The sequence below is a fragment of the Anas acuta genome, chromosome 5 (assembly GCF_963932015.1).
Source record: "Anas acuta chromosome 5, bAnaAcu1.1, whole genome shotgun sequence".
Lineage (NCBI taxonomy): Eukaryota > Metazoa > Chordata > Aves > Anseriformes > Anatidae > Anas > Anas acuta.
Window position 1 is genome coordinate 14,917,711 of NC_088983.1, and position 16,921 is coordinate 14,934,631.

General features: G+C 38.3%; 1 protein-coding gene across 1 annotated transcript in view; it reads right to left on the reverse strand.

Annotated features, from left to right (window-relative positions):
• Positions 1-5,041: 5,041 nt before the first annotated feature.
• Positions 5,042-16,921, reverse strand: part of C5H14orf132 (chromosome 5 C14orf132 homolog) — a gene marked incomplete at its 5' end in the record, with an annotated part of 44,255 nt that continues 32,375 nt past the window's right edge. Inside the window, one exon of the mRNA XM_068683732.1 lies at positions 5,042-13,025. Within this exon, the coding sequence (XP_068539833.1) occupies positions 12,801-13,025 (225 nt within the window). The remainder of the gene's footprint in view (positions 13,026-16,921) is intronic.

Consider the following 16,921-nt stretch of genomic DNA (forward strand, 5'->3'; position numbering starts at 1 on the left):
TATGTGAAATAGAGTCTGACTGTGCTTGCCGTTAGTGGTCTAACTCAAAAAGGAAGCTATTGGAGCCAATATTGTATTAGGCAGAATCATTTAAAATGTGTGTGAAACAGATGAGTAAGATTATCTTTTGGACGTTTACTGAAAATATTGCTCAATTTAGTGAAATTGATAAATTATGATGTTATTTAAGTAAAGGAAATGAAATTTTAATGCCTTTGTTTCCAAGGACTCTCAGCAGTTTGTGTGAAAATACATAGACGGGCTTGGAAATAACTTTCCTACATGTTTCTTTTTATTTATTTATTTATTAAGGTGCATGAAAGAAAGGAAACTTTCAAGGTTGTATTATTTTATAGACCTTCAAAAAGCCTTGACAGGAATTCTTAAAAGGATTCTAAAGCCAAAGGATACTTCTATTATTTAACTTGAACTTGTTTATAAATGGGCCACATATTTCCAAACAATCTTTCTCACCACCTTCATTTTATGAATCTTTTCTGTAACTGAGTTCCGTATATTTAGGATGAGTATTTTTTCAAAGCTACACTATGTGGCAAGTCATATCTAGGAGAAGAAATGAGCTATATTTTAATTTTAATATCTGTTTTAATTTTGTGTTTCATCTCTAAGCAACTAACAGAACTGTATCCTTTATTACTTAGGAAAAAGAAAGAAGTAAGGGAGTGGTGTGTACTTGTGTGGCTACTTTGAATTTCTCATATACTGATGGAGAGGTAGAATATGAGTAATTTTGTTTTTATAACCTATTAATAAAGGGATTCATCATTCACTGTAATGGTGATATGATATAATGATTAGTTAATTGTAGATAAACTAGCATTCTAGTGGTGAATTTTACTTCTAACTCAGGGTTATAAAGTTGCATTAAACAGTATTTATTACTGATGGAAAAGGAAGGAAAATAGTATAGTTATGGTTATGTCAGAGCTACTCATCTCCAAAACAAGAAAGGAGAAATATCACTGTAGGCTATCATGTGAGCTTTGAAGTATTATTGATGATAAAAACCATCCATAACCTTTCACAGAAACTCTTTACAGAAAAGTAGAAACTTGAGATATGAATTCTGGCAGCTTTTCAGTATGTTCTTATCACTGGCAAGAGCTGAATGCATTAGAAATAAATTAACATGATTGTAAGTATACTACATACTGTGGCAGAAGAAAATGACTGCACTGACAAGATACTACGTTGTATATGAAAATAAAGTCCTGTCTTGCAGCCCTTGGTCATGAAAAACTTGCAACATTACAAGGGAGGTGCGTGAGAAATGAAAAGTGAACTCCACTGACCATATCCCAAGCATAAGTTACTCTACAGTCACTCTTGTCACTGAAGTGCCAGTCACAGAATTGCTCCTAGAGACTTGTAGCCTTTCCGGCAGGCCACAAAAAGTACAAATAAATAAAGCTTCTAGGTAAAATTTGCCTCTCTGAACCTGTTTTTTGGTATTGTTTGCTTGTTTGTTTTTTTTAACCTTGGTATTGCAGTACACTTTTGTATGTGGTATGTGCATACAATAGGCAATTGAGGCCTGCAGTGCAGGAAAAATGAACGTTTAGGGTTTTATTTATTTCCAGTTGTTGAATGGCTTTATATTCCGGAAATCTAATGTGGCTAATATGGTGTGGTGGCATTTTCCCTGGCTTGTATTATGCCAGAGAGGAAATACTTGAGTAGATTAAGAGGGACATTATGCTCACTTCTATGCCAAATTTACTCTGCCTTTTTTGTAAACCAATGCTTCAACACTTGATTTAACATTATTTTCTTCCAGTGATTCTTTCCTGTTGGATGTGTTACAATGGAGGTCCCGTACCACACAAATTTGAAGGATGAGCTTCCTATGTCCCTGGACTGAGTCATAGGGCTCATCTGCACAGATAAGCGAAGGTAGCCTACAAGCTGTGGTTACTCTGCAGTAATTTCCAGGTCAGCTGTGTTTGCCCCACGTTGAAGGGACTCAGCCCATTTGCCATCCTTGGTTCCAGCCCAGTGCTGTGCTCACTCTCACCAGAAGTGCACAAGTTTCTCAGCAGAGCAGCCCTTCTGCAGTTTTCTGCAGTGCTCGTGATGACTTCCTGCAGTGCTCAAGTAATTCTTCAGTTTGAAGAAGAGCTTTTTAGACTCCTAAGTCATCTGTTCTCTGCACTGTTGGTTTCTGAGGAAGCTCTTGCCTGCTCAGCATGAATTAACAAATGATAAGGACACAAGCATTGAATGAAGCAGGGGTGGTTGTTGAGTGATAAAGTAAGGGTGGCTCACATCTAACACAAATCAGCTTTGCTGGGGGAGGCATTCATAACCCCTGAACTTTAACATGTTTAAAAACAAACAAACAAACAAACAAAAAAAAAACATTTTCCTCACAGAAGAGACACTAGATTATGAAAAATTTCAGTGTGATTTTTATACAGTGTGCTGTTTTCTTATTGTTATATTTAAAAGTTGCTTCAATGACAAGTTTACATGTATACTGCAAGTTTTAGAATACGAAAGTCTAAAGTTGTTTACAATTACACTTCCACATAATACCATACAAAAAATGCTTTGACTTGTCATTCATTGTTCTTTCATTTTAAAATTGGACAAAACATTTTGACCTTTCCTTTTTTTTTTTTTTTGTCTACATTTAGAATGGGTTTCTTTTTTCCAAAACTACCTGAAGGATAGAAAGTCTAGACTGTAACTGGAAGATGAAAAAAAAATCAGCTTTCGTCTCAAGTACCATACAATCAGAAGAGAGGCAACTTGGACAACAGTCTTAAGAATGAGCTCTCACACCTTCCTCTACAAAAGAAGCAGGAAGGTAAGGACAATTCTTACATGGTCAAAGTCTGAGTTTGACTCTAGGAGACCCCAGTCAAAATGTATTTCAGAAGTTGGGACCCATCTGAAACAAAACCAAGCCAGTAATTAGTGAGCAGAAACTACAAGGGAAGTTTGCAAAGATGATAGAAACTAGAAGGGCTAAAAGAAACTTGTGTGGTTATACAGGCCATTAAAAAAGAAACACAAACAAAAGTGTGAGGCTTTCAAAGGAATTAATGGATACTTTGATTTCCCAGAAAGTGAGAGAAATAAGTACTTTGTAAGTACCTTCTTTGCATTAGCTATTATCACAGAGGACTTTGAGGAATATTTACCCTAACCATTTTCTTTTCAAGTAATGAATGTTGCCAGAGATCAGAAGAGTTTGGGTATTAGCACAGAGTAGGAAATGATAGAGTAGAAAGATTAAAAAAAAAAATAAAAAAATCTGAGGTGCTTGGTAGAAGAGCTGATCTGCCAAGAAAACAGAAGAGCTCTGTTTAAAATTGCTCATTGCATTGGAGGCCCAGGGAGTAGGTCACTTTACCTATGCTTTAAGGAGCCACTTAAGACCAGTAAGCCTTGCATTTGTAGCCAACTAGCGTTTATAAGCATAAAATCTTTGTAAGTCAAAATGGAAATTACAGGATAAACTTTTTCATAAAATAAGCATCCTTCTTTCCTTTAACACGCACGGATTATCTGAATATGTAAAGGAAAAATGAGATCCAGATGATCCAATATACTGAAAATTACAAAGTGCAGCTTTGTAAGCTGTAATATAAACCTTGTGGATGATTTTCTTAGCTCAAGATGAAGCTGTTACAAGATATACAAAGCAAAACTCAAGCTGCTATTTGATTGCAATGTTTCCTTTATCATGACAGGCAATGAAATAGAAAGCAGGCTGTTTACAGATGTACTCCATTAGCCCCAGTGAAAGCAGTATATATGCTGCAGTGAAGTCACAAATTTATTCCCAAATGAATTATTCTTTAGCCTTAATAAAACCATAACATAGCTTTTGACAAAGCAAAATATGGCAGATGAAACCATATAATGGGCAGGATCTCTTTGGGCTAAAAGACTGATTCTCCTTCTTTAGTAGTTTTACAAAAGAATTTACGTTAGTGTTTATGTAGATATATAGCTCCAACATTCTGAGCAGGTTTTATTGATATGAACACACATACTTAAAGCTGATGTTTTCCTCCTTGACTGCTCAACAGGACATTCCCTTCAATTTCTAAATTATTCTCATTTCTAATTATTCTATAGAATTCTAAAATGAACAGATTTGAGATTTGTATAATTCTGATATGCAGCCAGAGCTCAACAGTTGCAGTGGAAAAGTGACTTATAATTAGATGTCACTGTAGCGTAGTAACTGCACTTCTTTGCATTCTGATGGGTAAAGTCTGGAATATGTTATGTGGCTAGATTGATAGACTGGGACTCAGGGAAAAAAAAAAGTCTGATTTTTATGAATTTTTGTCAGGCTCGCTCTAAGGACTGGCATAGGTAGCTTTGTGATGTTCTGGGTTTGATTCATTTAAAGGTAAGTCAAATTATTTTTCAAAACTGTGCATGAGAGGTCACTTGTCACATGTTATTTTGTCATTTCCTCAGTCAATCTGAGTGTACTTGCCTCACTGGTTCCCTTTCGATAATCGTAAGGAAGGCAAGTGTTAATCTACATGTAGTATTGCATTAGCACAACCATATTTTCCTCTCTTCCTCTTTTCCCTGTTCGTTTTTATGGAACTTGCTGAACAACCTGCAGTGAGGTTTGAGCCCTCCTCCCCCCAGTTCTAATCCCCAAAAGTCTTCTGAATGGCTGCCCTAGAACAGGAGTTTGCAGCAGTATGGGGCCACAATCAGAAAAATGTCCATGCTGCATATTGTGACAATATGGTCATGCTAAATGGAGTGATCTGGGACAGTGATAACTTTCACAAGTGTTCATGGTATGAGGGCTTCTGAGGTGAAGTTTGAGGAAGATGAGATTTTTTTTTTTCTTGTCTTTTCTTTGTGCCATATATGTAATAGAGATAGTTACCAAAAGCTGACAAATCATGCAGATTTGTAAATTGCAACAAGTTATTAGTGTCAGTATATCACTGGAGGTAACAGTAATTAAACTGATGCATTTACAGATTTTTAAATGCTGTCAACTAAAGAGAATAAAATGAAAAATCGCACATTGCCATCAATTTGAAGAACTTTATCCCAAAACACAATTTCCATCTGCTGTTAACAAAAGGTGTCATTTTCATCATAGTAAAAGAACAAACCAGTACCAAGTACATACATAGTGAAAGCAGTCATCAACTGTGTAAGAATATAACAGGAGCAGAAAAGAATACATTTCTGTTAAATAAACTTGCTAATTAGAGAAAACATATTTTTAAGAAGTTTTTCTCTTTACAGATAGCGATTCACATTTCAAGAACAACTATTACTAGAGCAATTTTTTTTCTGTAAACCAACCCATATACTACAAAAACAATACAAAGAAGCCCTGCAAATCCGTTAGTGTACAAAACAGGGTAGCAGAGACAAAGAACAAGAGAGTTAAATTTTCCAGAATTATTATGAAAAAAATAACAGTGCATTCTAAAGGGCTCCAGTAAACTTGTTTTACATGAGCTGAAGGATGACATTTCCAAATGACTGCAATTTTGTGAGAAGTACAGATGCTTTCAAAGTGTTACTATTTAGTTTATCATGGGGAAAAACACAAAACACAAACAATTAGGCAATATTTGAGATGAGGTAACAGAAAAGTAAATGTTATAAGCTACCTCACAAAGCTAGCTACTGGATTATTTACATTAGTTTAAAACTTCATTGAGGCTTTGCACTCTATTCCTTCCCAACTTTACAACTTCTTAACTGAAAAGGTCTTTATTGGAGAAAGAACATATATTTCTTCAGTTAGGTGTTCATACAATAGAAAAAATAGTGCAACTGTTTGCTATATTAAATATCCTTCTAGCATATCTATCAAAATACTCAGTCTTGTTTTCTTTACCTTCTCTTTTAAAAAAATACAGTGTTCTGCTTTTTTTTTTAATTTAATTTTATTTTTGATTAGGGAAGTATGGACATCTTTAGATGTGTTTAAAATAAAAAAACCAGCAACCTGGAGCTAGTCCTACAAGATGTTCCACTGAAGCAGATGTTATATACATGTGTTATTAATCCAGTTGTCTCCAGGTGGAGGCAAAGATCCCTCTGGACAAAGCAGCTTGCAGGCTCCGGAGCTTCAACCATCCCTGTGAAGGCAGTAACTGAAAGAGTTCTAGGCCTAAATCTTGTCATAGTTTAATCTTTTTCACTCATTAATAGGACTGAACTCCACAGGAAATGCAACATAACCTTAATGACTGCTGTTCAGAAGGCTTGTCAAACAATACCAGAACAAGCATGGACTGACGAGGAGGTTGCTCAACACTTTGAAGTTCTTAAGGTAACCTCATTTTGCTCACAAAAAGATCTAGAAATTTTCCATCTGACTATAGCAGCTTTACGATGCATCTGAGAACTATAAGTGTGACTAGATTTGAAATACCCATGGGTCAGCACATTGTGTTTTCTCTTCACTGGATAGAATAGTGGTTCATGGCCATGATGCTACATGGGGTTTTTCTACCTTTTGTGGTGCTTTTCAGTGCCTGTTTCAGTCCCCTTCCCTTACCCTAAGTACTTTAATGCTGATTATGATTTGGGAAGAAAAGAAAGGGATTTTGGGTGGGGAAAGCTCAATTAATGATGCAGTAATAGTAAAAACAGGAATTTCTAAAACGTATGTTTTGGGTTGTATGGATACTGATGATAGAGTTACAAAGATTAATACTACATCTTTGTGTAGTATTCCTCTGAAGGTCAACAGAGGTGGTTGGTTAAGGAGGGCTGAAGAACATTGCTGGCTTCCAATTGCTTGTGTGCTCTGATGCCAGGGAATGAAAAGAAGATGGAGAAGACAAGAAGAGAAATAAAATGAAGGCATGAAGACACCTGGTGCCAAGAGATTTTAAAGGGATAGATGAGACTTCCCATCAGGGTATTTTGGGGAGGTAAGAGGAATGACACAGTCTGAAGGATCAGGTAGTGACATTTAAGACATTCCTGAAAAATTATTTGTCTCTGTCTTGACTTTTGTTAATTGTGGTTAATAACAATAAGACATTGAGATTTACTAGCATAAAGCTGCAGAAAAAAATGAGGCGATGCTATTGTACAGATGATATTTGACTCTTTAACATGCCTTGTGTAAGAAACCTTGGTGTTTTTTTGTTTTAGCAGGGAGACTAATCAGCACTTTTGGGCATTAATCTTATGTATTCTATCCACATGGGAAGCTTCCTCAGTATTTTCTACAACTGAAAAATATCTTCACTAGAAGCCTGCACTGCAAAGATAAGAGTGGGTAGCATAAGGATCTAAAGACTTCTGAAAAAGATGGAAACACTGGTTGTGCCTATATAAAAGGGCTTTTACTTTGGTACCAACAGATCAAGCTTTCTGATGACACTCAGGTTTACCTGCCTTTGAAGCAATCCATTGAGATGATTAGACACGACAGGTTTGTATCACCATTTTGTTTCCATTACCTGTCTGCCTTGCATTAATTCCTAAATCAGGTTACAGCAACTGTAGATCTCACCATGTTGTCTCAGTGTAAGTACTCTGGTACAGATCAGAATGGGACAAAATTGCAATGCATTTTGTTCTGCAAAGGCACGTATTTCCCTGGAGATTTCTCTATAGAGAACTGGAGTCTTTCCTATTACTTTGTGCCTTAACAGCCAAAAACTAAAATGCGATATGTTTTTTCCTAACCTGCTAGGATTTCCCTACATGCCCACAAACAAGGGTAGCGGTGACTTCATTTTCATTGTCTTGAGTTGGAAAGACAGGTAAAAGGTCAAGGTAAAAGGGGTTGTATGAGGAAAGACAAAAATCACATCAAGACCAGTACGAAAGTTTAAGACCTCTGAATATTTTGATTTTTTTTAAGTGTTTTCCCAGATTAGGGGCAAAGGGGCTAACTACTTCTTAAACCATTCCTGTCTTGATCTTACCATGACTGACCAATATGCTGTGTAACAAGATACCTAATAGAATATTGATCTCCAGCTCTTCTTCTGCTAGGGGCACAAATGGCCTTGGTCCCCTGAGGATAAGCATGCTGTAAGACAGGAGGGACACGTTGTACCTGATGGTTAGCTCACTCAGACTGTGCATCCAGAAAGCCAGAGGGGCAGAAGAGGAGTTAATGAAGCGCTAAGCTCTGCTTGTCAGAACCCTGATGTCTGACATTACCATCAGAGACCTGACTGCCCTTTTTCTTTCTGAGTGTTAGCCAGATGAAATCCACTTATCCAGAGCTCTAAGTGCTTTAAAAGCACAGAAGCGTTTGATCTGCAATTTTGATTTTCAGCCTATTTCTCTTAATAATGGAAATCAGCCTCAAAATGAATAATTTTCCAAATTCTGCTCTGTGATTAGCCACAGGAAGCCCAGCAAAATTACCCTGTATAAATGGACAGAGCTACATGAAATTAATAACTCTCAGCAGCCTGCAGAGAAATGTGAAAAGGATATTAAGAACTGGAATAGTTCAATAATAACAAAAAGAAAGCTTCTAATAATAGACAAACTGCAGAACTTCCTATAGACTAAAGACTGCTGTTTTAATTTGTGTCCCAGACATAAAGGCAGGTTTTCCCTTTCAGAGTACAATAGCTGGCTGCTTCTATTCACTCTTGATTGGGGTCTTGTTATTACAGGCAGTTGGTGGGATGCTGACGACCCTCAAGTCCCATTGCAAACAAGGATTTTGGAGAGTGGATTTCATTACTTCAGAGGTAACTATCAGCTCACTTTCCCATTTAAATGGCTAAATATGTTATTGTAGCTGTTGAATCCCTCTGCTACTGTTGCATCAGTTTGAAAATCTGTTCCTTTTTGCAAATGCATTGACATGACAATACATGCTGCTTCCTCCCTTTATTTTAGGGGGATATTAATGTTGTGGACAAGAACAGGTGCCTAGCCTTGGAGCTAAATGTATAGCAGGAGTGGCTCTATGAGTTGCCTCACTCAGTTCTCCCATCTAACATGCCTTTGCACCTACCTCCAGAACTGTTCAGCCTTCAGTCTCACAGAATCACAGTCATAGTGCATCCTGAGTTGTAAGGGACCCACAAGGATCATCGAAGCCAAGTCCAAGCTGAGTCTCCTTGCTGTGGTGGCTGCACAGCTGCTGTGTTGAGCTGCTGGCTGCTTAGAGCAAAAAACAAAATTCTTAAGTGACAGTTTGATTATCTGATATGTTGTCATAGATCCCTAGGGGCCATGGCAAGAAAAGACTTGTAAGGGCATCCAGTCTATTCCCCTGCATCCCATGGATCACTCATAATTGCAGAGCACAGGCAGCATGGCTTCTTGTGCTTGCAGGATGATGTTTACAACATAGCTAGGGGTCTAATGCTGCAGGTAGGAAATGTTCTTCTTTTGTCCACTACTGAACAAACTCTGATCAGGATCTTGTAGCTGTTATCTGTGCTAGATGCACGTACCTAAAGGAGAGATCTACAAGTGGAATCCTGCTCTAATGCTGGTGCACGAAATGCTCAGCAAAGCACAGAAGCCTCTTCGGCTTTTACAGAACAGCTTGGGGGAATGCATTTGGACTTACTCATCACTCCTCAGTGAGTGACAGCACTTCTCCAGCTGCTTTGCTTCAAGGAAAAGGAGTAGCTACAGTCCTCTAAGTCAAGCTATGCTGACAGTTCAGGCTATAACTTTGACTCACATAATGAAGCAGTGATAACAAATTTCACAGGACCACACCTGTGAAACATTTACCATTTCTTCTCCCCTCCCCTCTGTGGTCTTTCTGAACTTAATGATGGATGAGCCTCCTTTTTTCAGTGCTTGAATTTTAGCCTTCCTTAGCCTTCCAGGAGATTTAAGAGGCTGTAGTAGACCCAATGAGAATGCTATATCCAGAAACAGAGTGTTTATCCTGATCAAAGGAGATCATAATTTGAGCCAGCTCTGCTCACTTTAATGTAGGAATCTTTTATCGCCTGACAATATATTTCAGCAGCAGAAAACTAACTGGACTGTTAGTTTCTTTAGCTACAAGATAGGAAATGCTTGCACTTGCTTCCTGCACCCTGTTTTCCATGTCACCCGTCAAGCCAATTACTTTAACTAAGGTTCTGTCTGGCTGCTTTTGACAACTCATCCTCTAATAATGAAAATATGTATGATGATGATCTGGATGAGGGAGGCAGAACTCATTGTCTTGCAACACTCCTTTAATTACTATCAGTTTCAAATGAAAGTAGGACACTTTCTTTGGGAAAAGCAACACAAAAGTGTCACTCAGGTTCATTAGCAGAGTGGTGGTTTTTGCTGTTCCCTCTCTAATTCTTCATGGGTGAAGAATTTAGTCTAGTGCTTTGAGAAAGAAATGTAAACATTGCTAATTGCACTTAGATTAATATTCTAGGAAATTTAAACAAAGCACTCCACCGGCAAAGTTATTTAGCAGCAGAATAGTCCCATTGGGCAAGTACCATAGTGTCAAACTGGTTTTTAATCATGGTGAAAAAAATTTTGCTCTTCATGCACAAATAGTGCTTGCAGGATCTGGCATAACTAATTAGAGAGCCATTGAAGAGAAAAACAAAAGAAAAGTCCACTGATACAATTAAAAGGCAATAGAATATCAGAAAAATATATTTGAAGTAATATTTGCATGGTTCCTAGATATTTGCATACCAGATCTTGTCCTGCATTATTCCATTTTTGAGACCTTTCTGCAGCCTTCCAGTCTCACTTAACAGTTTACTTTCTGCTCCGAGAGGGTAAAGAGGCATAGAAGAACAGAAGTACACAATCTATTCAGCTCCTTTGTTGTTGTTGGTTATTAGTATTTCTGTTTGCCTATGAAGGGGCAAACATCCATTTAGAACTGTGAATAACATTACTTTTGTATCAAGACTATGGCTATTTTATTAGACAGAACTTGCTTTCTGCACATCTGAGTTTCCAAAAGTGTGCTTCTCAAACTTTTTTCTTTTTCATTTTTTTTTTCTTTTTTCACCAGAACAGATTTCTTCTGTTCCAAACAGAACCCTGCCTCCAAACAGTGAAATACCTAAACACACAGAAGCTCCATTCCTCAGGTGAGTTGTTATTGTTTTTCTCATCCCCAGAATAACTTAGTCCCTTTTCTCCCTCCTGCTAGCTGTTTGTTTGCATCTTTCCAGCTTTAAAAGCAAGTTCATGAAGACATGAAAAAATATGCACAGTGACTACTGCACAATTCTAGATACTGGTTTGGGGCATGCTGCTTTGATTCATGTAAATACTCACCAGCCCTGCAGGAAAATTGGTCTAAAGAGAAAAGAAGGAAAATCCAAACCTCCCTTTACATTTGCCAGCTCTTAGCCCAGCCTCAAGCTCAGTGGCAGGCAAGTGTCAAAAATAGTCTCTGTGTCTTCAGAAGAGGCTTTCTGGAATTAGCATACTAGTTGCATGAGGCAGAAAACCAATATAGCACATGCATACTTAGAGGAAGAATTGGTCTACTACTATCTCAAAGTTCAGATATTTTGTGTATTTTGTTTTGTTTTAGAGGGAAGACAAAGATTTCCAACAGAGATGATACCCCCTCCCTCCCCCCAGAGGATTCTATAATCTTTGAAACATGGAGGGCTTCCGCATGTTTTGAAAAGATACAGCTTTTAAAAGGAGCTGCTGATGGGAAGAGTGCAGTGGAAATACTGTTCCCCAACAGAACAAATCCAAATGACAATTGGAGTTGTTACTTAACGTAGTCTATGTAAGAGCCACTTCCAGGAGCCTCACCACAACCCAGAGACTTACTAAGACTGAAACACAAGTATTTGTATATCTGCCACATATTACCTTTTTCTGCTATTTCTATGCCAGCACACATAAATGCTTACATTCACTCTTGAGAGCACAGAAGCATCATCTGTCTTTCAAATCTATTTTTCTCAGAAACATCACTTACTCTTTGGCTTCACAATGTTCCTTCTCTATGACTATATGCTTATAACTATATAAATATATAACTTCTGTGGAAAACCTGGATTAGAAGGAAATAAGTTGGAAAGCGTGATATCTGTCCTTTGTTTCCTGGAAGAAAAACTATTGTTGTAATTACAGTCCAGTATCCCTACATAGAAATGGGCTTCACCCTTCCTCTGAGGAGCTGAGGGGCTGCAAACCAGTCACACCTTGAAATAGCTGTGCCTCCTCCTGCAAACAGCAGGCATGCTGAGCATCAATTCCTAGATTACCACATCTAGTAAGGCAAGTGTTAATAGCATGCATCTGCCTGTCATAGTGTTAGACACATTTTGAACACAGCCTAGTGTATGAAAGTGCTCAAGACACACCTGTGATGACCTTGTACTGTATCAGACCTGACCCAATGCCTACCATTTACTCCATCCAGAAAACTAAGATGTCCAGCAAATATAACGCAGAACAATTTCATACAACATTATACCACCATAAAAAAAATACACAAAAAAAGCTGACAAAACCCAGAAAAGATGCTAGAAAAATCTAAGCAGTAGAAAATAAGCACTTTCTGTATAAATCTCTGTTTCTTTTGGATTCACTATACCCACACTGGTCTCTCTTTCATTTCCATACGAAACTTGTATTCGCTCAGTTCTCGGTTAAAGCTTTCACCTCCATACAATTTGCAATTGCATCCAAATTTCTGCCATCGGAATTCATGATGATAAACTTGCATTTCACATCCATGACTGTGGTAGCACTTAATCAACAAAGTCCCTACCTATATGTATTTATATAGATATACATGTATATATACACACGTACATACATACACATGACAAATACTGTTGCAGTTATCCTCTCTTTCAGTGTTTGGAGTGACAGGCATCCTAGAAGGTGAAGGCATACACCACTCCCACAACCACAATATTTCCAATTGTTGCTATGATTGCAATCCATAACAATATGGCATCGTTTGAAGACCGGGATGTCTCTTCTGGTGGATTCTGCATGGAAGAAGCTGCGTGGACATTGGCTGAGGAGTTAAACAAGGAGTACTCTGTACTAAAGTCCTCATTTGGTGAGTCCATAAAGGCTCCTCCCATAACAGGAAGCTGTGAAGAAGGATATAGAAAAATGAGATTGAAAGCCAATACTTGTATCTGTTTGGTCTCAAAGGTATTACAAAAGAGTAACCACAAGCCAACCTGCAAAACTACTAAGATTTCATGTACATGGTGCTAAGCCATCAGGAATATCACACGCATACTTTACACGATTTTTTCTATTTCTGTTAAAATCGGTATTATTGCAGGAAAACTATGTATATTGCATGTGTGAGGAATGTTTTAACAATTCCAATTCGTGTCCATAAACTCGTGTCCATAAATTCGTGTCCATAAATAAATAAGTCTGTAATAATGTAATAATTGCAATAATTCTGTTTGAATCCTGCCTGCCTCTGGGCCCTGCACTGGCAATTTAATTCTTGAACCACAGATGCAGTGTGCTCCGGTCTCCCCCTCATTCCAGTCAGTTTATCACGTCTTCAGAAAACACTCCTTAAATTTATGAACCTGTTTGCTTTTGTTATTCCTGACTTCTAGTTCTAACAGTTACAGTTTTTCTTTTCTGTCTTCTCTGTTGAGATTGATTTAACACTGCTATAGATGTTATGTAGATGACTGTGAATAGCTGGGAAAGAATGTTTTAATTGCTTGTGAATCGCCAACCTGTTTGGGAGTTTCAGAACAACTGATAATAACCGGTGACTGCTGGTGACTGTTATGGGATCCTTGGTATCTGGCCAGGGGGGCCAAGAGATTAAGAGGAAGAAAGAAGAAGCTGAAGGACGGTTGGGAGACAAGACCTGCGGAGAGTGTACAGAGAGTGTTCCATAAACTTGGAATAGTGCCGAGTAAGTGCAAAGGGTGAGAGGAAGACTACGAGCCTTCAGCATGAAAGACCCCTAGAGACCCCCAGAGGAGACTGATGCGCATGCTCCAGTAGGAGGAACTGGACCCCGGAAGCTAATTATAATAATCTACTTTTTTAGAAGTAGTAATGAATATGTATTAGTCTAGGTGCATAAAAATCAGCTGCTTGATGTAACTGGTGTGCGTCCTGGTGGAGCGGAGACTCCCGGTGCACCCAGCGCTGTTTGCTTACCTCTATTCCTTTATATTCTTTTAATAAATCCTATTTTTTTATTTAATCCTAATTTGAATCCTGAGCCATTTATAACAATAAATAAGAGCAAAAATAGGATACACAAGATACACAAGATACACCGGGCCCATATATTAGGCACCACCACTCAAAACTTGGATAAAACAGCACTTCTTTTCAGTCTGTCAAGCACTTCAAGCACTTTATAACACATGTAATATACGTAAGAGCTAACATGCACACTCCAAGTCAACCTACACAATTATATGAAATCAAAAATAACAAGTATAGCTATCCACAATGCACTCACATACCAAAGCATAAGTTTAGAGTACCGCGATTGTTTTGTGACTATGAGCAATGGACTCATACTGCTCAAAGGCCTTGAGCAAGCACAGTGAGGATTCAATACAAGGAATTTATTCCCTGTTTGTGTTTGGCTCAGAAGTGAACCCTTGATTTGTAAACACAAAAATATATGAATTGCAAAAGTTGTTGCAGTTAGATAGATGAAGTGTACTTAGTGCTCTAACTTCACTGCAAAACATACCTGCAGTGTATGATTTATAAATAGATAAATTCTAATAATTCTATAAATCTAAAGGATTTATAAATCTATGCAGTGGAAAACTTCAAATTAGATTATGAAAGGCTGCATTGCAATGAAGTGACAGATTTCCAACACTTCTCCCATCTCAGATGTCTACTGGGGAAGAATGAGTTTTCTTTGGTATTCTTAGTGGATTTGTCAATGATACCAGGAAAAGTTCACAGTTCTTCACTTGCAGATGTTTTTTGGCATATTTTTTCTTCACCATTCCCAATAGGTCTCTCTCTCCTCTACAGCTGAAACCAGAGGGTTCTCTTGCTCAGTAACAACAAGATAAAAATACTTGCTAGTGCAGTACTAGTAACTACTATTACAGCTAGCAGCAGCATAGTGCTGTTGAAGTCACCATGGCCTACGAATAATGAAGGAACCAACCTAGCCTTCCTTCAGCCACATCACAGAAGGCTGCTATACTATGATAAATTACCATGCCCAATACCCACCAGGCTTGAAAATCAGTGTTTTTCAACACTGTGTCCTTCAGCTCTTGCATTACATTTTGATGCTGCCTTTGGTACCAAACTACACCCCTCCTGGCTGTCTGCAGGTGTGCTATGGAGGCTGCTAAGCAGGAGAGGATTCAGGGATAAGCCACCTCTCTTCTCCCACTGTGGTGGCTGTAATCTACAAATTAGAACAAAGAATTTCTTAAGCTCAACAATAAAGTAGCTTTTTTTTTTTTTCTTTGATATTCAGATCACTTTACAGCAATGCAAGACAGTCTCTCTTTCAAAGCTGAGTGCTGAAAAAAAAAGCTGAGTTTTGTTTGTACTAGAACATATCACGTCACATTCCAAATGAAACAGAATGATCAAAGACTACAACGTCATACTGCCCAATCCACATCAAATAAAATTATCTTTGAGAGCACATATGACTACACAAAAACAGTTTGCAAGAAGCCAGACAGGAAATTGCAAAAGTCAAGTGTGAAATATGCCCCAAAGCTTTTTGCCTCCAGCTTCAACACTGTTTTAAAGAGAACAAAAGCTTCCATTTCGCAATGAGCCCAGCCTGATGTTTTGAATTCAATTCCTCCAGCCTCTTTTATGGACTTGATAAAGGAAAACACTTAGTTTAATCAGGATTCCATTTTACATAGACCTTGCCATAAAAGGCAATTCTGACCCCAAACACTTATGACGAGTGTATACGTGCAGAAGTGCTGCCATTTAACAGCTATGGAGACACAAGTTAAAGATCTACATGGAAAACCATGCGCATAATTTACCACAGTGGCAGCAAAATGCTCGATCTGAGATGCTTGTCTCTTTAGCAAACCATTTTAAGGGCATCAGTCTTTAGGCTGATCAATTCTGCAATGTCTTACAACTGGAGAAACCATCCTGGTGACTGTTCATGAAAGACATACAGGTATATGTGTATGTGCATGTGCCCACAACGTTGGAAAGATCATGAGAACTGTTCTGATGAGTGATAATCAGATTTTTGGGCCACACATTCTCTACCCTCCGTGAGTTATTGGAGCTGACAAGCTTCCACACTGCTAGTCCACATGGTGCTGTCAGAGGGGCAGGGAGCACTTGTGTAGCAGCACAGCTACACACCATGCTGCAAGTGATGTCAAATGTGAGTCTCCTTATACCATGTAAGGCTCAAACAAGCTGTTTTCACCATCTGAGAGGAACACATGGTGAAACAGCTCATCTGAATCTTCTAAAGGTTTGCGGTGACCTGACATAAAGCACTGACATTCAGCACCTGGCACACACTCTTTCTGTGTAACTGACTTCCAGTTTTTCTGTTTGTAGGTCAGTAGCACTTAACCACAGATCTGGAAATAAACCTTATTGCTGATTTTCTGTTGGAAGAAATAGTTTCTTTCTAAATGCACACTCTCTCTTTCTCATTGCTAAAATGACCTCATGTAAGTACCAAGGAATGGCTGTAAAGTGCCTGACAGAAAGCCCATCTCCCTTGTAAGCTCCAACACTGGCCATAAATGCTCAGGAAAAAGTAAGAGCACAACAGGACAAGAATATCTGATTCTACACCTTAACGTCTCACAGCCTCCTGCTGTTCTGAGCTGAGGCAGTTCATAAGCCAGATGATAATGCTTTGGATTTAATAACTCAAATAATTCTGCTGCTTTGAACTTGTCAGCTTCCACCTGAGCTCACCTAAAGCTGTGCATCCTTCTCAATCTGGCCTCTTACTGCCACTTAACAGTAAGGGTTGCCCAGTGATTAGCATCACATAAATCAGTCATGA